The sequence below is a fragment of the Akebia trifoliata genome, chromosome 4 (assembly GCF_017979445.1).
Source record: "Akebia trifoliata isolate Shusen 1 chromosome 4, ASM1797944v1, whole genome shotgun sequence".
Classification (NCBI taxonomy): Eukaryota; Viridiplantae; Streptophyta; class Magnoliopsida; order Ranunculales; family Lardizabalaceae; genus Akebia; species Akebia trifoliata.
In genome coordinates this window covers 18,641,096-18,666,272 of record NC_141378.1, presented here as the reverse complement: position 1 = coordinate 18,666,272, position 25,177 = coordinate 18,641,096, and the positions used below count along the sequence as shown (strand labels likewise).

Sequence of the window (25,177 nt, the reverse complement as noted above, 5' to 3'; positions counted from 1 at the left end):
CAAATTTGATTTGTAGCATGCCATGTCAGATTTGACAATTCTATTTTTCAAATTGCTACCCTGCAGGTTCACTTGGAGGATGAAGCTGTTAACTGGCCAAAGAGGAGTTGCTATATTGTATGCATATATGTTACTGGGTCTGGGTTTTCTAAGGAGTGTCACACCTGAATTTGGTGACCTAACAAGTCGAGAACAACAACTTGAAGGAACCTTTAGGTTATTTTGTGCTTCATCTTGGTTCCTGCTTCTTGCAATATGCAATTTAAGTTAAATTGAAAGTGTTCAAATGTAAATCACTTTTGTTTAAATTTTGGGAATCTAACATCAGTTATAATTCATTAACTAGGTTCATGCACACAAGACTCCGTACTCATGCCGAATCTGTTGCTTTCTTCGGGGGAGGTGCACGAGAAAGAGCTGTAAGCTACTTGCAGTTTACTCTTCATTTCATATTTATATTTTAGATGGTGTATGCATGGTTCAAAGTTTGTTCCACGCCAGATGTTTCAGCTGAAACATTCCAGTTTTTTTTTAATACATCGAAATGAAACCTTGCCATCTGTTTCAAATCTCAAGCATGTGGTAATGTTCTGTGAAATAGGCTGAAATAGTGTGTATGTTGGTTTGTTTTGTGGGGGGGGGGAGCTTAACTGAAATTTCGAATTCTTTGTAATTTATCAGTACCGTACAGAAAAACGTATGCCTTACCATTAGGCCAAATGTGGTAAACTAAGCATTAAACAAATTTCACTACTCCTAAGATTCCTTTAATGAAATTAAACAATCTTTTCCAGCTTTAAAGTGCCATGTTTCAAGGTACTTCTGTTTGTTTTGGAATGTTTCAAAACATTTATAATGCATATGAATTCTAAAGTTTTTTTTTTCTTTCTAATTTTCATTTTAACGCTGAAAAACAGTTTTCTCTAGTTGTTTATGAACCATCATCATCAAAGTCGTATCCCAAAGTTTTTGGTTTATTTATTTGTGGATAAAAACTAATTTTTATCGGTTTAAAGGAAATATCTCGATACATTCCCAATGTTTTGGTTCCATTTTCAGTTTTTGAAAAATAAAAAAAAATGGTTTAAAACTGGATTTTAAACCTTGATGGGTTTTTGAACATTCCTAGGTAATACTTGTCAAGAGAAGAAGCATTACCTAGTAAAAATTGATAATGAAACACCCCAGTGACATTTCGTTACCTTGGTTCTGTTATCCATAAGGATGAAGAGATTGGTAATGTTGTGCATAGAATTGAAGTGGAAGTAGCTTCTAGAGTACCATGTGATTGATTTATCCTAATCAGATTAAAAGAAAATTTTCTATGGGACGTCAGTAAATCTGGCTTTGCTTTGTGGAGCTGAATGTTGGACAATCAAGAGACATACTCATAGATTCAGCTATTCAGAGAATAATTCTACTATCAATTCAGGATCAAATAGGACAAAGTTTAAGCGTTGGATAAAACTCTCCTTTGTTGTCAAGGTAATAACTATGCGCTAGGATGGATGTGTGGAAAAATTAAGCAAAATAAAATTAGAAATAAATGCATTTGCAAAAATGTAGTAGCTACAATAGGTGATAAACTAAGGGGAAATTGATTGACATGTTTTGCTCATGTGCAATGTAGATCATTAATAGCCCACACAAATTAATGTAAGACACGGCTTTAGACAAAAACAGTGTTGGAACACAGTTCGTCTGTCCCCAAGATTTTTGGATTAGGCTTTGTTGATAATGGTGATAGAAGAATCAAAAGAACTCCTTTTGGAGTATGTATCAGCTCGTCCAATAGATTCAGTATCAGCTCGTCCAATAGATTCAAGAGATGGATTAGTTTGAAAAGTGCATATTGATATCTTTGTTGACTTTCAGTTATATTTCTATTTATGTTGTTTGAAAATCCTTCAATGATATTTTACGTTGTTGCTAAAACATCTTCAAGAGTGGAAGGAATTATCTAAAAGCGAGGTATGGTGACGCATCGTGGACCCATCTAAAGAAGGCTTCAAATCAAACTTGGTGTCGAGTTCTAAACCAATTAGGGAGAATGATGCAACCCATTATTTATTCCAAATCAAGTGGCAGAAAGTGATAAATATCGACAAATTCTTTAATTTGTTGATTAGAGACAATCACCTGTTTAGAGTAATACCTTTTTACTCAAATATTTAACTGAGAAGTCATTAGATGCACTGGAAAGCTCTTTTTGAGATTTGGCCAACAGCTATATCCAGACTTTTGTCAACATTGTAACGTCTCAAGGCTTTAAAAATGTGTCGTTTCTAACTATGTGGTTAATGAATCAATTTAGGGATAATTGGGTAGCTGACCTCAAATTTTTGGGATAAGCTTTGATGATGATGGATCATTATGGAAAGATATGTAATATATTACTTTAGATTGATGGTTGGGATTTGCTTCACATTGGCCTTAAATTAGCGACAGGGTTTTAGTTTCTTATAAACAGTGGTTGATGGGTCATTGCAAGGATACTTTTAAAAAACTGAATGAAGATTTTACCTTTAGGCTTCTTAGTTTGTTTGAGTACTTCTAGGTTTCTGGGAGGAGCAGTTTGCAGGATGTTTTCTCTGGTTTTCCTCTTAGAAATCTGGCTCAAACAGTGATTGAATTCTATCTTGTTCTATATACCATTATTTTAGCTGCATGGTAGGAATAAATTTCTCCTGTAGAATGTTCTTCACATGCAATTTAGAGTTCGCCTGTGTTGGTTTGACTTCCACTTGGATTGGGCTTTTCCTTGACACTTTTCTCTATCCCGATTTTATATGTGCATTATGTTGAGTGTATATTTTCCTCCAAGATCTGTCATTTGGAGTAGTTGGTTGGTTAACATGGTATCAGAGCGTTAGGTTCGTATGAGTCACAGGTTTGAATCTTTCCACCCTTTTATGGGTGAAGGGTAGTGTCGAGTGTATATTTTCCTCCACTCCCGGGTGTGTCATACCCCAGTTAAGCTCCGTGACCCTCTTATATTTATAGTTCTCCCCCTCTCCAAAAGATTGATCTTTTGGATTAGTTGGTTGGTTAACACATTAGACTACTGTAAACAAAATCTTTAATAAAGGCATCGATCAGTTTGTCTATGTATATTTCATGAATCACTGTTCTATTGACTTTCCAACGCTTGTGGTATTCTCTGCACATCTACACAATATCTTCCACTTATGGTTTGATATCTCCATTCACCATTATTCTAGTTTGCTGCAGTCTTTAGTCCTTTGATGATGCTTCTCATATTAAACAGATGGTTGATTCAAGATTCAGAGAATTGCTTGATCATTCGAAGATGCTTCTAAGGAAGAAATGGGTGTTTGGTATACTGGACGATTTTGTCACGAAGCAACTCCCGCATAATGTGACATGGGGACTGAGTTTGTTATATGCTATGGACCACAAGGGAGATCGAGCATTAACATCTACTCAAGGTGAAGTAGATCATGATAACTTTGTAGACTTACGGGTTAGAAGAACTATGTTGTCTCCTTCTTTATACTTATAAAATTTTCAGGTGAGCTGGCACATGCTTTGCGTTTCCTAGCATCTGTAGTATCACAAAGCTTCCTAGCTTTCGGTGACATTCTTGAGTTGAATAGAAAATTTCTTGAACTTTCTGGTGGTATCAATCGGGTTTTTGAGCTTGAAGAGCTTCTTGATGCTGCTCAAAACGGTATGTCCACTGTGATCTTGATTTATTTTTTTGTTTTTTAAACTAAAATCATTTGAATGTTGATCTTTTCTTTCTATAACCTTTTCCTTCTCAAGTTTTTATTGATTTATTCTATGTATTGATTTAAAGATCTTGAAAGAGATTTTTTTCTCTTTGATCAGTTATAATAAGTGCTTAGGACTTGAGCTTGTAAATATCATTTCGTTTGTTATTATGATGTACCCATAGTATTAAATTTCGACATATTTCCACGAAATATACTGAAATATTTCCATTTCCTCAAGTTCCAACACAAAATTTAACCGGCAGTTTCTCTTTGTATATATTTCGATGGAAATCACTATTCATTTCATGAAATATTTCAATGAATAGTGAAATTCGACCGAAATGATCAAATCTTAGGTATAAAAATGCAATATTTTGGTGGAAATATTTTGATGAATAGTAAATTTTGATAGAAATATTTGTTTTTGAAAAAAAAAATTATAATTGCTTTTAAAAAGAACTTATAAATTACATAGTATTTACCAATAAAAAATTGCATATAACATTCATCCATTAATATAAATGAATTATGATTAATTAGTTATCTATATCATCTTATTTTAATATGTTCTAAGCATATTAGTACATTTATATAAGTACGCATATGATCTATCATGTTTCAATTAGTTGGATACATTAGCAATTTATTCATATACTTATTCAAAAAATTAAAAAATATAATAATGCATGAAATGCAATACTTAATAGTTTCTTCATTTTAATGTCTTACATATTAAGTTGCATGTAGTTAATGCAACATTACTATTCTTATTTCCACTGTCAACTTCTCAATACATGTGCGTATGTGTTAACAAAATGTTGTTGATATTCAATTTCATACTCCATATGGTAGTTTATTTTATTTTGATGACTTAACGAGTGTGTTTTAATGCCTATTTTGTCATTTTTGAAAATTTCTTCAATATTTCAATCATTTCCAGTAATTGTATTCATTTCCACACTGATCGAAATATTTCCACGAAATGTTTCCATTTCCAGACTAAGCGAAATAGACACCGAAATCGAAATTTAATACCTTGGATGTACCGATCATTGAAAGAGGTTTTGGCATCGACAGAGTTTAATATTGTAGTGTCGGACCCTTCTTAGCAATTCCGAATATGGCAAAAATTCGATACGTGAAAAATTCGGGGTTTATTCGATTTTGGGTTGCAAAAATCCAGTCAAAAATTTGCTAAACGGGAAATATGTGTCATATACTTCATACGTGTTTTGTACCTCCCACATCAAAAATTTGGAAACAAATAATTTGGTATACTTCGAAAGGGAGTCATCCTCCTATATAGTAATATAATTATCATAATCCAATGGTTTTCAAGTTAGGGATTTTTCAATTATGTGAGCTCTAGAATCTAGAATACATGGCATACATATAATAAATTAGAATCCAAAAAACAGTTAATTCCGATGAGTGGATGATTTAATGAGTGGGAACAATGGAGAGATTGAGATGTCCGACTGATGGAGGAGACGGAAGCTTCATTAGTAACCTACGTTAATGCCATTTTTTTGCTGAATATTACAATATTCATAAAAATTCATTTTATTCGCTTCTCAAATAATTTGTTTTCTCGTTAAACTACACAAATTTTTTGAATCATTCTAGTATTCGGAAGATTAATACTTTTATTAAAAAAATGAACAATTCATGAATTTTTCATGAATAAAACAGCAGATTGCTAAGAAGTGCTGGACCACTGTTGATTTGATTTTTTTTTTCTTTTTTGTACTTTTCGCAAATGAAGATCACTTGGTTGATGTTGTGAATTGTGTGATTCATCAATAGATGCTAGCCTCCGGTGTCCTTTCATATTTTAAGCATAAGGATAATTGAAATACTAACAAATGTTGTTGACACAGAGATTCCTCTACCTGATACCTCTCAGAATGATGTTTCTGCTGAAGATATTATTTCCTTCTCTGAGGTGGATATTATAACCCCATCCCAGAAATTATTGGCCGGGAAGTTGACATGTGATATATTACCAGGGAAGAGCCTGCTTGTTACTGGTTAGTGAAATAATCTCCTCATTATTTCCATGGATTCCTCTGAACTACTATTTGGAAATGATCTAATAATTCCTTCTGGAATCAATTTTCAAGGTCCCAATGGGAGTGGAAAAAGTTCTATTTTCAGAGTCCTTCGAGGTCTGTGGCCCATTGCAAATGGAAGACTCACTAAGCCTGTCCAAAATGTCAATGTTGGGGTAGGATCCAGTTGTGGTGTGTTTTATGTTCCTCAGGGGCCATATACTTGTTTGGGAAAGCTAAGGGATCAAATAATTTACCCTCTCTCCCACGAGGAAGCAGAATTAAGGGCATTAAAAATGTCTGGTAAAGGTAAACATGTTGCATTTATTTATTTATTTATTTTTCTTTTGAGAAGTAAAATTTTTCATTTGAAGAAGGCGGTAGAGGAGACCAACTCCACAGAGGAAACAGCAAAGGCTAACCAAGCCTTACAACAAACAATCCCAACAGACCATTAGGAGTCACATATCAAACTAAAAACCTTAACCCAATTCCACAGAAAATCTTTGGGAATTTTTTCTTCTTGAAACCTTTGAAAATTTTACACCAAAAGAAAAGAAAACCCAAGATAAGGATGATGTATATCTTGCCATTATCCCCCTCTCTTCAATTAGATTCTAAAATTGTCCTCTAATGGAATATGCACAATTGCAAACTGTTTCTGTTCTCTTCTCTTTCAGAATAATCAAAATATCACTTTTTTCAAGGATGATGAAAATAAATCTTACTTTTTTTATTGACTGGAAGAACTCAGTTTTCTATACTTCACTTTCTTGTTACTATGTATGGAAAGTAGTAAAAATGAAATGCTTTACGGGATATTTTGGTCCATGCATTCCATTCTTTTTGGGGGAAAGTCATATGTCCTAATTGCATTCTTAAGTACCCAAGGATACCTCTTGCATTTCTGAATGAATGTCAATGTTCAAAATATTAAACTAAATGACTAATATGTTTTAGTAAAACCTTCAACATTCAGGGAGTATCAGTACACTATATTTGAATTAATTGCGGAAAGAGGAAATTGACCCTTTGTTCTTCTAGAACCGGTTACACTTGCTTGTCCACTACAAGAAGATTTTGTTGTATAACCTTAGGGCTGGATCGGTGGGTGATCTTTCAAAAAAAATTGCAAACAAGTCGAGCTTTATAGTTCTATTTACAGAAGTCTGAAAATCAACTGTTGAACCTTTTTTTTTTTTTTTACAAGTCAAGGATTTTTAATCATAACATGGTCTAGGTGACCATGCAGCAAAGTACAAACAACCAAAAGAAAGCTAAAAACAAACCCAAACTAAACAGCAATACTGCACACTCAATCCCACTTAAATACAAAGTCTTCAAAGAAGACCCCCTTTGACTCACCATAAACTTTTCTCCACAAAAATAAAGACCCCAAGATAGACATGATAATCCCTTGAACTGAAGATTCCTTCCCCTCGAAAGTTCTTAGGTTCCTTTCCTTCCAAATTTCCCAGCAAATCACAAAAGGAGTGATGCTCCAGTCTTCTCTCAACGCCAAAAAACCACTCTTATAGCTAGCCACTCTTCCACTAGCTTACGAAAGGAGCTTGGAGCACACCAAGCCACCCCAAATAGCCCAAGAAAATGGGCCCAAATCTTTGAAGCCACCTTGCAGTGGACAAGAATGTGATCCATGGAATCGCCATTCTCCTTGCATAATCCGCAAAAATTTACCACGATGACGCCTCTCTTGATAACATTATCCACCATCAAGATTTTACCTAATGAAGCTCCTCCTACAACAAAGACAACTTTAGAAGGAACCTTAGGTCCCCAATCCTCCTCAGGAAAAGACCGATAATGCACCCACACCAACTCGCTTTAAAAAGACTTGACGAATAACGACCCTTTCTTACCCGGATCCCAAATACATGCATCATACTCTCTTAAGCTTATATATCGCTGCTGTCATACCCACACGATCTACTTCCCAATCATTGAAGTCACGTCTGAACCCAAAGTCCCACACCACACCTTTGTCTGACGGAATCAAGAAGGAAATGACCAGGGGCGGAGCCAGGATTTTTTTGTAGTGGGGGCAAACTATGATTAGTTGTATAGTTGAAGGACTTGAATGGAGGGAGATGAGGGTCTGGGGGCAAAAATTGGAGTGAGATGAGTGTGGGGGCAAATGGGGAGAGAGGTGAGGGAGTGGGGATAAATGGGACATGTAATTAATTGAAAATATAGGGGTGTCTCAAAGTTCTGTGGGGGCAATTGCCCCCACCAGCTCCTTACTCGCTCCGCCCCTAGAAATGACATTTGCTCCTTTTTCAAAGACACAGCAAAAAAATCCGGAAATTGGTTCTTTAAGGGGATCAAACCACACCAATGATCCTCTCAGAACCTCACCCTTGGTCCATTCCCAATCTTGAAACTAATCATTTCTTGGAACAAAGGGTGAATTTTTAGAATTCTTTTCCAAACACCACAGCCATACGACATCTGAGAACAACCACTAAGCCAACCAAAATTCCCCTCGCCAAACTTCACCGCAATGACTGATCTCCAAAGGCTATTATGATAGGTTCCAAATCTTTATGACCACTTTCCTAGAAGCGTTTGATTCATCTTCTTTAAATTCAAAACCCCAATGCCCCCTCCTTTCCTTGGAAAAGAAACACTATTCCAATTCACCAAATGAAACTTTCATGCCAAAGGTCTTTCCATCACCTATCTGTTCACTATGCCAAGTTCTTTGGAGAAAAGAGTTGAACCTGTTTTCTACAATGTTATCTATTTCCATGGAAGAAAATTGCACTTGGTATGGTATTGATGTTTCAAAAAATTTGCAAACAAGTCAAACTTTATAGCTCTACTTGGAGAATTCTGAAAATCAACTTTTGAACCTATTTCCTACAACGTTCTCTATTTCCATTGAAGAAAATTGTGTTTGGTTTGGTATTTTGTGCATTTAGTCCCCCCCAGTTTATATTAAATAGAAATTATGTTACTGATTTAAAAAGAAAAATCCACCTTTAACAACGCCGCCCCCCCCCCCCCCCCCCAAAAAAAAAAAAAAAAAACCCCCCACCCACGCACACAATTGTTTTCCTTTTTTTTGCTAAGGTTTGTAGAGGAGGTGAAGTCTGTGATGGTTTCTTAATGCATAAGAGAAACTTGAGCTGTGTTTTGACATTCAGGCACATAGAAAGTCCAACATTACCCAATTCTCTTGTAGGTATTTTGACAAGGAAATCTATTTATTTCTCTTTAGTAATTGTTGGTATGTATTAGGTGAAAATTCTGATAATGCTGCAAGTGTGCTGGACGCACATTTACTGTCCATACTTGAGAATGTTCGATTAGTCTACCTTCTTGAAAGAGGGGGAGGTTGGGATGCTAACCTGAACTGGGAAGACGTTCTGTCTCTTGGAGAACAACAAAGACTTGGCATGGTGAGCTCAATAAACCCAATAATTCAGAATTCATTTGGATATTTGTCAGTTTCTCTTTTTTTTTTTTCCCCGAATTGACAACATACCACTCCACACTTGCCAGGCTCGGCTGTTCTTTCACAACCCTAAATTTGCCATCCTCGACGAGTGTACCAAGTATGTTGCAAAAACCACATTTATTTTTAAGTTGTACCTGTTCATGGATTCATCATTTTGTTTTCCTTTGACAGTGCTACAAGTATCGATGTTGAAGAACACCTCTATAGGCTAGCAAATGAGATGGGCATCACTGTTGTGACCTCCTCTCAAGTAAGTATTGCATTCATTATTCAGGCTACCCTTACCATGGTTTCAAAACTCGTTTTGACATCTTGTCTCGTTCATGAACAAGACCAAGTTGTCTTGGACGAGTCAACGAATCTTGGACATGATAACCATTAACTCGTTTTACAATTATTTATTCTTATATATTAATATATAAAAAATTATTTTAATTAAAATATACAAAATCTTGGTTGACTTGGACAAGTTTTGCTTACTCGGCCAAGGTTTTCGAAATATTGTCCAAGTGATCTCGTGAGATTTGCACATGTGAGATGCCTTATCTATCCGTCTCATTAATGGATGATATTGAGATGACTTGGACAAGTCATCTAGGTCTCGGACAAGATTTACACGATTGTCCATTTTTTCACCTTTGTTTGTGCTGTGCTTCTATTATCTCAGCGGCCAGCTCTGATACCATTTCATTCCATGGAGTTACGTTTGATCGATGGTGAGGGCAAATGGGAACTACGTCTAATTAAACAAGGAGTCGGTCAACATCAGCAAAGTTAAGCTTTTGCTCCATATCATTGGGTATCATTTCTGGCTGGATCTTGCAGTGTTAGCTTATCTAAGCCCCGATGAGATTGAATGTTGAGTACAGGGAATTCTTGTAATTTAGTGATACCTGGCCAGCGTTGGGGATATATGTCCGTTCTGAACCAAAAGCATAAACTGATCGCAACTCGCAAAAACAATGCTGGAGCCTAAGAGGTGAAAAGCAAGTCAAAAGCAAAGAACAAAGTGATTTATTAACTAGGGTGGAGCATAATAATTGTATGTAACACAGAAACCTTTTGTTTACAAGCATGCCTGTGTTATTTCAATGCTTGTATTTTCAATGTAAAATGAAATATATTTCATTTGATCAGTCTACCTATAAAATAAAATGACGAGAGAAACTAAGTTTCGTCTGTCTGTGTTTGCTATTAGATTTATTCCTCGAATAGGATTTTTCTTCAAATGATGTGTAATTGGAATCAAACAAAGTAATCCAATTAGTTACTCATTTTGTGGTTTGAGACTACTTACACAAGAATAATCAACGAAACAATTCTTTAAAGAAGTCCTGTTTAATCAGGTTATTTAGTACAGTATGTTTTATCACCAATTGGTCTGTCAGCACAGCCTAGTCCGATTCTTAATGTGTATGAATGTTATAGAGAAAATATTTTTTGAGAAAGTAGATTTTTCAAGGGGATGTTTTCCCAATTTGGCAATTGTCAGAAATGAGGTTGATTCATTGTTTTAGGGGCTGAAGAAAATAAATTTTCTTGGGGTCTGATCATTTTCATGCCTTGACCCCAAAAAAATTGTACTCGGAAAAATGCTTCTCCACAAAAATCTTTAAAGAAATTTGATTTTCTGATCTTCAAAAGTAGTGGATTCCACCCCTGGGTTTTGTAGCCATTGGGTTTTTCTGGAGTCAATCAAATGATCAGATTTATTTTGGGTTTTGGGAGCCTATTTTAATCACAACACAGAGAAATGACACGTGTGTCAAAAGAACCGGAGGTATTACAATACCCCACCTTAGAATACATGGAAATATTTATCGCGGGAAAGGAAAGATTACAACATCCAAGCATTTACCTCAACAAAGAATTCAAGGTGGTCTAAATTGAAAATAAATAAAAAAAATCTTCACATTTAATGCGATATATACTAACACTTATTAGAATATAGTGCAAATATTAATTAATGAAGCTATGGGAATAGAATTCAAGAACACAACTAACTCAGTTTGTACATTTGAATAAGGCATATAGTGAAACTTGTCCAACAACACAGGACTATAAAAACCACATTCACATTAAGCCAAGGGGTTGACATTTTAGAGAATAAATCAGGCTTAACACAATCACCCTTCCTAATTAATTGTTCATCATCTTTCCTAAGCTATCTAAATTTTATCTGAATTCAATTTTATCTTTCAATATCATTCTAATCTAACTTAATCTTCAAAGAATTATTGGTAGTCATCACACCAGGGTCTCATTCGTCTCCATCTTTATCAGTAGAAGTTCGGATCCGACCTTACCTCTTAAAGCGAGGGAACAAGATTGAGGAGACATTCATTGGAGTGGATGAGTCGACAGATCAAGGTCAATCAAGCCTGATCAAGAGCATAACACATCCCGAGGATTATGACCTAAAAAACCTTCCACATGTCTGATCCGATCCATTGGCAGCCCTACTAACCATCATCAATTACTAGGAATTTTTATCTTAATTATATTGAGTCAATGAAATGAGCTTCACAAAATCTTTTTTTATATTAATAACTTTAGTCAAATCGTTTGACAAAAGAAATAAATAAATAAATAACAGTTGACTAGTACATCTAAAATCTGTCGATATTTATGGGACTGATGGACAATTCACATTGACCATCTGCTGAGCCAGTTTTTTTTTTTTTTTTTTTAAATATGGTATTAAAGTTCAGAAAATTTTCCCTAAAATTTTATCTTCATTATTTCTTTAATCTTGAATGTCATAATGAGAGAAAATTTTAAAATAGTCTCTTAAAATAATTATAAATATAACATTAATTAAACTTACATAAATACTAATTTTTGTAACTCATTCGCAATCGTTCATGCCACCCAAAAATTAAGTTTAAAAATTTAAGCTTCAATTCAACCGAGTAGTCAAGAATTTTTTTTTTTTTTTTCCTTTTTTTATATTATCGAGAAAATATTCTAAATTTCTCATAGTAAAATTACATGACCAACGCTTTTCTTAGAGATATATTGTTTGCAAACACATCTAAGTGGGCCTGGAAGGTATCGAAGGCAGTCTACGGTTAGATATCAATTTCAAAACTGAGTTTGATGCGGAAGCTTCACATCAAAATGATTTGAATCAATACTTCTCCGCTATAAGCTACTGTAAAAACGCTTAAAAATTCGAATTTAATACTTCATGGAAACACAAAACGTTTGATCACTCCAGTATTGGTTAACACTTTCACTATTATATTATTATAGAGCTACATTGGCACTCCAACTTTTACTTATTAGGCCCCCAGTAAAATAGAAAAATTTACACGGAAGGCCTAACTGTTGTAATTTTATTAAAAAACTCCCTTAGAGTTATGAAAACTCCAAGAAACCTTACTTTATGAAGTTTGTTACCTATCAGACCTTACTTTATCAAATATGTTACCCAACAAATTGTAGAGTGGTTTTCACATCATTATGTTCAAATTGTTGTGGTTAATTTGTTACTTAACATACCTTAGAGTGGATTCTACCAACGTCAATTTGTGGCATCGGGGTTATAGGTAGGACTGCAACTTTAGTGGGCTAACCTAAACTCAACCTGATTGATGGGAGAGCCCGGGTTAGGTTATATGGAAAATGAGTTGAGTCTGGACTAAGAAATATCAACTCGAATTCAATTCGGGTTGAGGCTCCGAATAACCCAACTCAACCCAAACCCGATGGTATATATTCACATATAAATATTTTATTTATTTTAAAAAAAAATTATTTTCTCTTCCTAAATATATTTGTATAACTAAGGAAAAAACTTTATGAATTTAGAGGCTGTGTGCAAATTTATTTACTAGTGATTTTTTTATATATTATATTATATATATATATATATATTTTAAGATATAAAATAAAAATTATGTGTTAATCAAATTGAAATTAGGATTGCTCAATGAGCCCAATCCGCCTAAAATTACCTAATTTGGGCTAACTCAAGCTCAACCCAATTTTAGAAGCTCAATCTTAGGTTGAGCTTGGGTTAATGCACTTTAAACCAATGGTCGGGTTGAGTTGAGCTCGGGTTGAGGGTTCTACAACTTGGGTTGAGCCTGGGTTGATTATCCAACCTGCCCACATTACAACCCTAATTATAAGTAATGTTCATTCAGTAACAAACTTGATAAAAGCATGGAAGTTTTGTAATTAAATTGTAATAGATAGGTCTGTCCAGCAAATCTCTGTTAAAAATAAAGAAATTAAGTGAATGAACCTAATCATAATTGTAAACAACTATTGAAATTGTTTGAACGATTGTTCAAATGTTTTGTATGTTGAGATTACAATTTGAGCCAAACATTTGCAATGTTTGAAGATTGTATTTTTTAATCTTTAATTGAGATGATGTGATAAATAATCTAAGAAACTGGGTGTAATAAGTACATTTGACTAATTTCATTATGTAGAGGGCTACCTCAAAGGATGACTTTATTTGCACACGTCGAAATGGCTCATTTCACCCACTTGCTTTTTATACCCACTTTAACTTTAAAATATCCCTTTGCACACATCAAATAATTTGTTTTAACCTCCATTGCTTATTACACGTATTTAAAGGTATCAAATTATTATTTTTTCTTCTTCTTCTTCTCTTTCTCCCTCTCTCTCTCTCATTTCTTTTTCACATCTTGAAAGATTTCAATGAGGGTTTAAAGTTTTGATCTTACTTATTTTGCTTACCCTAATACTTTCAATCAAGTTGAAGTCGTTCATATGAGAAAGTTTTGTTCCGTAGGTACCTACTGAATCAATCTTATAATGTTTTGTATAAAATTTCGTTTGATTGGTGCCTACCGAATCTATTTAGTAATATTCATAAGTACTTACTGAATTAGCTAAAACAAGTTCGATTTGAGCCTATTGAAAATAACTATAACAAATCTCTGAATTTAAGGTTTTATTAACGATTTTTCATCTTCCTTGATGATTAAAAATAAAAAATATATATATAAATAAATAAGATAATTTGAAGAAGAAGAAGAAAAACCTTAAAACCTAATCTTCAGTGATTCAACCTCTCACGCAACTTAGATGGACATAAATATGAAAAAGAAGAAAAGAATGAGGATGAAAGAAATAATGAAGAAGAAGAAGAAAGTGGGTTTTTTATTTTTGTTGGGTAGGTGGTGATGTGTATGATAAGTCAAAATGAAAGGGTAAAATGATAATTTATAATTTTTTACAAAAGTCAATTAAGTGGTTTCGTTGAGCCATTTCGTTGTTTGCAAATAGACTCACCTAACATCAAACTTTATATCATGGTAGAACAGCGAATTTATGCTTGCCGTCTTCGCCAAGATCTTGCATTTAACATGGCCCACCGTCCAAGTGTGAACCCAAGTTATATACTTTGGATGATTTTTAGATAACCCCTTTGATTTTTAGTAAATATTTTAAATACCCCCAGACGTTTTCAACTGTCAAGCTGATGACATATCCCTGTTGACTTCAGTATTTTCTGATAGACTAATGAATAATGACCTAAATACCCTCGCTTCAATCTTTAGCAAATTCAAAGTTCAAACTCTTCAACACATCTCTCTTTTGGCTAAAGGTTGAAGAAGGGAGCATTAGATAATTTTCTATTAGTCGTTTAATAAGGACTGAGGTCAAGGGGTATGTCATCAATTTAAAAACATAGGGATTTCTCAAATTATCACCAAAACCGAGAAGTTTGTTGACTTGTGTATCTAAAATAAGTAAATACATTTACATTATTATAATTTAAAATTAAAAAGAAAAGAAAAGAAAATTAACACAAAACAAAAAAAAAAAAAAAACCCTAAAATTTCAACTTCATGTCTTGTAATTTTGATCTTTTACAAGTCTAATTTAATCAGTTATTATTAAATAACTGAAAAAAAAAAAGTTTAGTGAAATTGATCCCAATTCCGAACTCAGCCGTACCAACCAAGTCGAATCGCCAACCATCAAGGCAAAAGAAGAGAAGTTTCATCCTCGAGATCACCAAACTCATCATCATCAACATCACCACAATCATAGGAAACAGATCGAACGGCTAGATCAAGTTGATCCTCGAGATATCTCTGCAACAATCTTCCTTCTTGACTCTCCTCCTCATCCTTCTTGACCGAGATAGAGATGGACTTCCCTTGATCTCCATCTCGATCGATCGAAGCCTTTTTAAGTTTACTATCGCTTCTGATTCTACTTCTGCTTCTTCGTCTTCGACAACATAGCTCTGCAACACAGATAAAAGGGAAAGTGACGCAAAGAAAGGGGATGAGAAGTGGTGAAAAACACAGAATCAGAAATAAAAAGAGCTTCCTTCGACTTCGCCACCACCCCATCATCCTCATCAGCATCATCACCACCGTTGATTTCCACTCCGCTTCCCACTCATTCTCGAATCTCGATGTCTCCCGCCTCTGCTCTTCTTTTCTTCTCCGCCATTCCCAATCTTTTAATTTATCAATTTATTATTATAATAATTCTTTCTATTTTTTATTTATATATATATAAAAGCACATGTGATGTCCACATATATATATATAAGTGGGAAAATTTTGGCTGTTGTTATTAGATAGCAACTTGATGAGTGTAGACCTTCAAAAGTGACACCTGTACATATTTAAAAATATATATAGAGTACCATGGTAACGCATCTCACCTTATTAAGGGTGTCACTTTTTAAGAAGAATAATGATTTTCTATTTTCCAACTCCCCTTGCCAAACTGCCTCCAAACTCTCCTTACGTGGCATATGCATAGAATCATAAATTTCTTCGGGATACACAACTGTACATGTTTATAAGGATATGCAATTTTGTATCCCAAGGAAAAAAAATCTATGGTTCTACAGATACGCCACAAGAATTTGGGGGGGATTTAGAAAATCACGACTCTTTCTTAAAAGAGTCATGGTAAAGTAGGGCTTAAAACGGGTTAGGTTTGGGTCGGATATGTGTCTACCTGTATTCATATCCAAATTTTTAATCCTAACCACTACACTTAATACTCATTTGTTGATGAATGATAGACTAAAAATTATATAAAAATATAACATACGATATACAAAATAATATATCATTCAGATATAAGCGGATATAGGGACATCAACCCATATCCAACCCATATTTTAATTCGGATATATTTTAAAAAATCAAATTTAGTTTACTCAAATTTCAGATAAAATTCGACTCATTTTAAGTCCTATGATAAACTTACGCGCTAAAATGTACATGGTCTGTACGCGGCTGACATGGCTAAGGCACATAACCATAAAAGTAAAATTCTTCCAGATATACAAAGAAAAAGATTTACAATTCCGTTCCCCTGCCATGTCAACTATGGATAGATATCATATGTGTTAGTGTGTGATTTTATTATTAGTCTTTAAGAAAATGTGAAACCCTAGATTTTTGGAGATTCTAAAAATGTATATGTTTAAGAAAAGGCCTAATCATGACCAGGGTTTTAAAAACCGAATTAAATCAATGGTTTAATCAAGTTTGATCAAAATTTGTTCGATTGGTGAACAACCAAATCTTGTGAGTTTTTTTTTTAATGAAAATATATGGTGGTAATTTAGGAGAAAACTATATATGTTTTTATAAGACATTAATAGATATAAATTAGTACAACCAAGTTACACCATAGTCTGACCAATTTGACAAGCTTTTGTTCAAATCATCGATCTGATTTTTAAAATGTTACTAATGGTTTTAGAACTTGTGTGAGATTGAGATTCATCACATAAGTCATTCCAATCTTAGAGGCTAACAGACAAGATTATCAACGTGAGTCATCACATTGATTTATTCGAGATTGAAGATAACTCGGTTGATATCTTTAGTATCTTGAGTCAATCTAATCATATTTCTTTATATATATATATATATTCAGCAACAAACATTTTGGCAAAACATTTTTCAAAACATGGGTTAGAGGTTTTGGAATGGGCTGATTTTTGGTGAGGATGATCTCTACGGTGAGGAGATCATCATCACCAAAAACCAGCCCATTCCAAAACTTCTAACCCCATCAAAAATGGTTTACAAAAAATGGACGGTCCATGATTTTTCAACTTGTAAACTGGGGCTAGAAGTTTTGGAATGGGCTGATTTTTGGTGAGGATGATCTCCTCACCGTAGAGATCATCCTCACCAAAAATCAGCCCATTCCAAAACCTCTAACCCATGTTTTGAAAAATGTTTTGTCAAAATATTTGCCAAAATGTTTGTTGCTGAGCAGGACCCATATATATATATATATATATTATATATATATATATATATATATATAAAAATATAATATAGGGTTGGATTCCATTTACTAAGGAAATGACACAAGATCTTGATCGTATAGATACAAAACTCCATGGTTGAAAATTATTCTTAAGATAAGAACTAAAGGGATATGTATCATTGAGATGCGCATAAAATATCAATCATTGTATTTTGTGTTTACACAATCAAGATCTTATGTCAATATAATCAATGATTGAATAATTTAAAGGTTTATTATTGATATATGTGTGTGTATTAATAAATAATTTTACGTTGATTTAAAAGATTTGAATAGTCATCTATCAAATGAATTGGATGATGATGATAATGGTTTTAAGGTCATTTTGCATTAATACGAGAAAGAAGACCAAGATCAAGGGTATAGAATCAGTTCAAAAACATAAAAGGCCAAATTTCATTTAATGGAAAGGGTTTCTCCCTAATTTTAAACAACACTACCTGCATGAAAGTCAAGATTAGGACCTGATGCCATCAACTCACTTTAATGGACGACATATCCAAGTTAATTATCAAAAAATTCTTTGACTTATCACAATAAAACTTGAAGAATTACACCAACCAAAAAGACTTTTTTTTCCTAGAGTTTAAGTTAACCCCCACCGATAAGATAAGAAGAAAACAGCTTACATCCTAACATAGGCATGGAGGAACCAACGGAGGTAGTTTCCCTCACCCAATACTTGAAAATAAATGTTTTAGTGAAAGGAGAATTTGTTAAACGGGCAATTTGGTTCAAGTTGGCTCGATTTGTAGCAAAATTAGAACTGAACCGACGAAGGATAGTTCCACTAGATAAGAATTAGAACCAAACTGAGATGCCCATAGAACCAAACCAATCAAAGGTCAATTTGGTTCAGTTCTATGATTTGCCAGTATCTTTTTATTTTTACTTGGAATCAACATATTTGTTATGAAAATAAAAATAAATAAACAATGAATATGAAATTTCATTTAATAAGTAATTAATTGATCCATACAAAAATGTCATTCATTAATCCATAAAATAAAGTAATTAATCTATATAATAAATAATCCTTTAAAATGTAGTAAGTTATTATGAGTTCGATTGTCAGTTTAGTTCAACTCTATTGAAGTATGACTTAAAATCAATTAGGTTTGGTCCAAGTATGTATATTTTTTGGGTCGGTCCAAAGTAATTTGGGTTGGGCTTGTAAGTTATATAAAATGCCTACTTATGTGGTGTTTCTAAAAAGGGTTTTGTTTTCTTTTGTTGAGAAATCTAACTTCAAGTCTAAAACTTTTATAGAAAAGAGAGTAGAAAAATAAAGAAACCCAATAGAGGACAATTTGAGAGGTTCGAGAATATTGAGATCTAGAAAAAAGTGAAGTTAAATAAAAAGGGTGTATTTCCTTTTATCAATTTGTCCCGTTTTCTTTATAGTAAAATCAAACTCCAACGCTATCCACAATATGGGAAATCCCTTTTCCAAATCTTTCTCTTCATCAATGATTATGGGTTGCTCCTATCCTATAGCTTGATACACTACTCTAAGGCCAGTTGCCCATACAACATCTTGAGTTTAAGATACAGTGATATCAGGTGGAGTGTAGTCGTGTCTTGATTGTATCTTGTTGGCTTGGGATGGATGACGAAGTCTTTGTGCAAGCCTCCATAGGCGTAGCCTTTGGGTGAACCACGTAAAATCTTATGTTGTGGGTATTGTGCTATTTACTCTTTATTTGTATAGCTGTTTATCTTCTTTGCATTTACTTCTATTAGTTGGACTATCATTTATTGTCATTATCAAGCAAGGTCTTGAAAGGTGTAACATACAAGGTGTTTGGTAAAATACCCAATAGGTCTTTCATCAAATTACTAAGTAAGCTTCACAAAAGTATTCACATACACGACAAATTCTATACAAGTTTTGAGCCAATAACCGGACCAAATTGATTGATTTTTCATTTTCTTAACTCATAAATGAACCACAACTTGTTCCAAACCAACCCAAAGCCATTGGTTTGGTTCGGTTCTCAGTTTGGACCAGACCAATTTACACTCCTAAAATTTCTAACTAAGTTTAAAATGCAAGGTTTGGGAGGAGTTGTTTCAACTTCACCTCTTCTCTCATTCCCATAATCAATAATCTTCAACCTTAAGATTTTAACTAATTCAACCTTCAAGTCTTAAAGCAAGATATGATTTTTAGATAAATAAAATAATTTTGAAAATAATAGGAAGCTAAGGTCAAGAGGGGCATGTCATCAATTTGAAAATATAAGGGGTGCTCAATATTCACCAAAATGTAGAGGGGTATGTCAAAAGTCCAAATCACCCAATTTGATCACCTATTCACGGATTGGTGCATATTATTCATATCTAACTTGCATAAAAAGAGCCAAAATGATAAACCAATAAAAGAGATTTAAAACACGGATAATCGAGATTGGTCAAGTCAATGGATTGGGCATAAGTTTTTAAACCAAAGGCCAAACCTCTATTGAAATGGGCCTGGGCTTTATTATTGGTTTAATAAGCCAAACCCAAACTTGATTTTAGGGTCCACTAACTATTTAAACTATAATTGGGCTTGGGTTGGTTAAGCATGGATGATTTAGATAGATCCTTCATGTTTTCAAACTGACGGCATGCCTCATTTGACTTAAGTCTTCTATGAGAGGCCAACTAAATGCCTTCATCTTCAACCTCAAGTTGATTTTTCTCATCAAAACTAGTCATCTTCAACTTTAGGATAAAATTTTATTGTTTTATTCAAACTTAATATTTTATTTTTGTTAACCTTCAAACCTTAAGAACAATAATGGATTTTCAATGAAGTAGAAGTCTCATGGAATTTAGAATAGAAAATATTGAGATTAGATATTAAAGACGATGGGTTGAAGACAAAGATTGAGTAGGTTAAAAGCTTGAAGCTGAAAGATCTTTCCTTTCTCACCTTCAACCTTAAGGCTTTAAGGTTTTGTCTCCTTCAACCTTAAACCTCAATGATAATATAGGATCTTGGATTTGGGTATGGAAGTTAGTGATTTTCTACAGTATATTGAAGATGAATTTGAATAAGAAAAAATTAATTTTTTCCAAAATTTAACAACGCGAATATACATATTTTCTAAGAGGAAAAATCAAGGGTTTTAGCTTGAGGTTGAAGACAATGACATTTTGAAAGCGCCCTCGATCCGCGGGGTGCGCGGATCCGCTTTTGACTCTTGAGGTTTGGGAGTCGCCACCTAGTTATTGTGGTCTAGGAACCAAACTGACTCTAACATGGATAAAAAGAACTAATCTACCACAAAAAATCTGAATTCGGGGATCATGTTACGGGATTGGAAGGTGTTAGGCACCAACCCCGCCCGGCCAAAGTCGGTCTCTACTAACTTCCCAAATATATCACATTGCTAAAAACCTAGATAAAAATAAAAAAAATTACATACCTTTCCGATAGCAAGGATTTTGTTCCCTCAGATTTGACAAAAAGAACTCCTTGTACTGTACTCCCTTGCTTCGTTCTGTCTCCGAATTTGACTTCGGATCTCCTAGATCAAGGTATCTCCTTGTTTTTTAATCTGAACTCTTCAAGTTTGTTGCGGATTTGGGGGTGTTTTTGGAGGGATTTTAGGTATTTTCTAGACTAAAATTGAAGGAGGGATGTTAGGTAAGGAGTTGGGGCTCCAAAACTAGGGTTTATGGGGGGTTAGGGGAGCTTCTAGACCTACTTCTCTTAGGGTTTATGATTTGATACGAAAATAGGGTGTGAGCACCTCTATTTATAGATTTTTTTAGGGGTTGATTTGGATAGAGTAAGTGTTTAATTAGAGATCTTTTAATTAGAGTTGTGTTTTAGTTAGACTTATTTTAGGTAGAATTGTGTTTTAATTAGAATTGTTTTAGGTACAATTGTTTTTAAGTTAGAACTCTATTAGATAGAGTTATTAATCAATTATAATTCTATTATGACTTTTGGTCTTATTTGATTGACTTTTAATGTTTTGACTTTAGTCTTAATTGATTGACTTTTAATATCTTGACTCTAGTCTCGCTTAATTGACTTTAATTTTGACTTCAGTCTCACTAGATTGACTTTAATACATTGACTCCAGTCTTGCTTGATTTATTTTTAATTTTTGGAGAACCCCCCTCCATTATTTCTTTAATTCTTTGGACCCCCAAATGGAGGGGTCCTTAAAGAAATATCCCACGAACCCTCAACAATTTTACCCGAAAGTCCGATTGATCGATTTTTTAGGTTCAAAATTTTAAATTAATTTCATCAATGTTTCACTTTAATTATTTAATATTTTATTTATTAATTTTGAATTTTTTAATTATGAAAATTGTGAAATTACCGTTTTGCCCCCGGAGAGGATTTTTCACGTTTCAAGTCGGTTTTTAATGTTCTAGGATGTTTTAGAATCGGTTTTTCATAAGGAATTCAATGAGAATGTTGGTTTGTGTCATTTATGAAAAATTTTATGTGAAATGATTGTGAACTTTATGAGGGGCATTTTCATAATTTTGTCAAATTCTGTTAAAATTGGTGAAATGATTTATTTGGTTCCGATTTGTTATTTTATGTGTTCGAGAGAGTTTTCCTAAGCTTCACGTAAGCTCTAGGGTTGTTTTGAGGTTAGGAGTATTTTGGTAATTTGGTAATTTTTTAGTGATTTTTATCGTGAAGCTTCTTTTTGGTATGCAAGATGATGATTTCTATGTTTCTGGGGTCGTATTTTCCTAGCGTAGCGTGGTTTCTAAGGTTTTGTCAATTCGAGATACCTCATCCGGATTTCTGAAACACATCTGGTAACAAAATAAAGCAATGGAATACACATCCATCATTGGGAATCATTGCAATCGGATTGACGAGTTGATTAATCAGGCGAGTGCAAAAATGGGGTGTCTACACATTTAGGTCATTTTGTTGGGAAAAAAACTACAATCATAATAAACATGGATTTAGAATTTGATCTTAAACAAAGCATAATAATCAAATCGAAATAATAAATATTAAAATACCTAGATTCACTATTTCGATAATCCATAAAGAATACTTTGATACCGATCCTGATTTGCGAAGAATAGGCAAATTACCCCAACTATTTAAAAAAAAAATACTAGGTTTTCTACCCATCGTGGAATTCTAGTATTAGGTGAATACCATTTAAACTTTGATAAGATGTTCACTAACCCATCATATTTGATGTTGGTAACCAATGCCAGACCATAAACATGATTTTCAATTTTATCCATTATGTTTTAAACAAATTACAATCCAGTATTTACATAGAAAATTGTATTTGTGAAAAAACTACAAAATAATTTTAATTAAGAAAATACTAATAATATTCCAATATTCTCCCACTTGGCTTTTATATATACTTTTTGTTTAAAACGACTTTTTGAATTGTTAACTTTTGAATAATCGAGTACACTCTTTTGATAAATAATTGTTCAAAACAATTTAGATAATCTTTAACTGTCACCTTCATTCAAAGATATCACTAATGATGGATCATAAATGTAACAAAGTGCTCATTTGTTAGCCCTAAGACAGTTTTATGGTTTCAAAACTAGTACCATCAATGAATTTAGGAGTTTACCTTTGCATGAACTTTTTCTGTGGTATTAAGACAATTTACGCTCCTCAATGTAGTCTGTATATACATTCCCTAGGTGTCCAGCTTCATACTCATTGTATGTCATTTTAATATTTTATTGGCAACCAATTATGTGATGTTCCATAATGAATACTTCATCAACGTGATACCAAGTCACATCTAACCTAAACATTTTTAACACTTTATGAGTACATCTACTCACAGGCAAAGATAATATTTGTATACAATAATACATAAATAATGACTAGTCATAATTAATTTATTTAAACAACAATAAATAGTTTATCAAAAATATAAATAAATAAAAAATAATCTTAAAAGAAACTCAGCATTTAAATAACATGAACAAATGACATGATAATTCTCATACAAGTTACATGTTCCTTGAAAATTTTTGGTAGGAGTCATTTTGTGAGAGAGTCAACTATTATATTGATAGAATCTATCTTGACAATCTCGATCAATCCTTCACGATCCTTTTCACATATTAAAACTATTTTATTTTGATGTGTTTATTTTCTCTAATCACTCTTTCATTATTCGTAAAATCAGTAGTAACATTGTTATCGCAATAGAATAACAATATGTCTATCAATGGAATTCACAATCTTTAATTTATCAATAAAATTCTTCAACCAAATTGCTTGACGGGTTGCTTCGTAGCATCCAATGAACTCTAAATACATTATCGAATCTATCAGAATGGTCTGTTTTGAACTTTTCCATGAAATGACTCCATGACCAAGTATGAAAATATAACTTGAAGTAGACGTTAAGTTATCACGACATCCAACATGATCTATATCAAAATAACCAACAACTCAAAACTCACTCGATCTTCTATATATTAACATAAAGTCTTTTGTCTCTACAAATATTAAAGTATTTTTTTACTACTATCCAATGAGTAATATCGAGGTTCTGTTGAGATCTTCCAAACATGTCAACGATGTAATTGATATCGAATCAGATGCAAATCATTGCATACATAAGACGACCAACTGTTGAGGCATATTCTGATGCATCTACCTCCATCTTGTCAATCTTGTTCTTGGAACGCTGATCTTGGTTAAATACATTTTTTGACCATAAAAACCTCATCAAGGACATATTTATTCATACCAAATCTTTTGAGCACATTTTCAATGTATTCCTTCTGTGACAAATCCAAAAACCCAGTTTGTCTATCTCTGTGAATTTTAATTCTTAGAAAATATTGAGCATCTCTCATATCTCTTATGTTAAAACTTTTTGACAAAAAAGACTTTGTATCACACAAGAGATGAACATCATTGCTTGCCGATAACATATCATCAACATAGAGCACAAGAATGATGAATCGACTCCCACTCATCTTGAGATATATGTACTTGTCGACGACATTTTCTTTAAATCCTTATCTGGTCACCACTTAATTAAATTTCAAGTACTATGTCTTGAGGCTTGTTTGAAGTCATAAATTGATATTTTCAACTTGCACATAAGATGTTTTTTTATCAACTTTAAAACCATCAAGTTATACCATATAAATTTCCTCTAGTTTATAATTCAGAAACGTAATTTTTACATCCATATGATGTTAATCTAAATCATCGTGCATTACTATTATCAAGATGATCCTTAGTAAGTTTTTAAAAAAAATTAAAGAATAAGTTTTACTGAAATCAATACCTGTCTTTTGCCTAAAACCTTTCGTCACAAGCCTTGTTTCAAACATTTCGACCTCACCTTATGAATCTCTTTTAGTTTTGAAAACCTATTTACATTATACTACCTTACGACCTTCTAGAAGTATCGTTAGTTCTAATACTTCATTATTTTCTATAAATCTCAATTTTTTTCATTACTTCCTACCAGAATTGAAATTTATCTGAGTCCATGGCTTTTTTGAATATTGAAGGATCATTTACATCACCTCTGATAACATATATTTCATGAAAGTACACCTCATAATCGTTTGTGATAGCGAGTTTACATTATTGGTTAGATATCCTAATGAGAATA

At 33.3% G+C, this 25,177-nt stretch overlaps 2 protein-coding genes across 3 annotated transcripts in view; one reads left to right on the top strand and one right to left on the bottom strand.

Annotated features, from left to right (window-relative positions):
• ABCD1 (peroxisomal ABC transporter 1) overlaps positions 1 to 10,623 on the top strand; it is a 40,347-nt gene extending 29,724 nt beyond the window's left edge. For both annotated transcript variants that reach the window (XM_086440189.1, XM_086440188.1), the window contains 10 exons: positions 67 to 216; positions 347 to 419; positions 3,269 to 3,449; positions 3,533 to 3,691; positions 5,618 to 5,767; positions 5,861 to 6,097; positions 9,050 to 9,210; positions 9,314 to 9,366; positions 9,441 to 9,519; positions 9,937 to 10,623. In XM_086440189.1, coding sequence (XP_086296315.1) covers positions 67 to 216; positions 347 to 419; positions 3,269 to 3,449; positions 3,533 to 3,691; positions 5,618 to 5,767; positions 5,861 to 6,097; positions 9,050 to 9,210; positions 9,314 to 9,366; positions 9,441 to 9,519; positions 9,937 to 10,047 — 1,354 coding nt within the window. In that variant the 3' untranslated portion in view covers positions 10,048 to 10,623. The remainder of the gene's footprint in view (positions 1 to 66; positions 217 to 346; positions 420 to 3,268; positions 3,450 to 3,532; positions 3,692 to 5,617; positions 5,768 to 5,860; positions 6,098 to 9,049; positions 9,211 to 9,313; positions 9,367 to 9,440; positions 9,520 to 9,936) is intronic.
• A 4,452-nt stretch (positions 10,624 to 15,075) lies between these two features.
• Positions 15,076 to 15,759, bottom strand: LOC147404306 (uncharacterized). Its single transcript, XM_086437725.1, has one exon. The coding sequence runs from the start codon at positions 15,635 to 15,637 to the stop codon at positions 15,239 to 15,241; it is 399 nt and encodes a 132-aa protein (XP_086293851.1). The 5' UTR covers positions 15,638 to 15,759; the 3' UTR covers positions 15,076 to 15,238.
• Between the last annotated feature and the right edge of the window lie 9,418 nt (positions 15,760 to 25,177).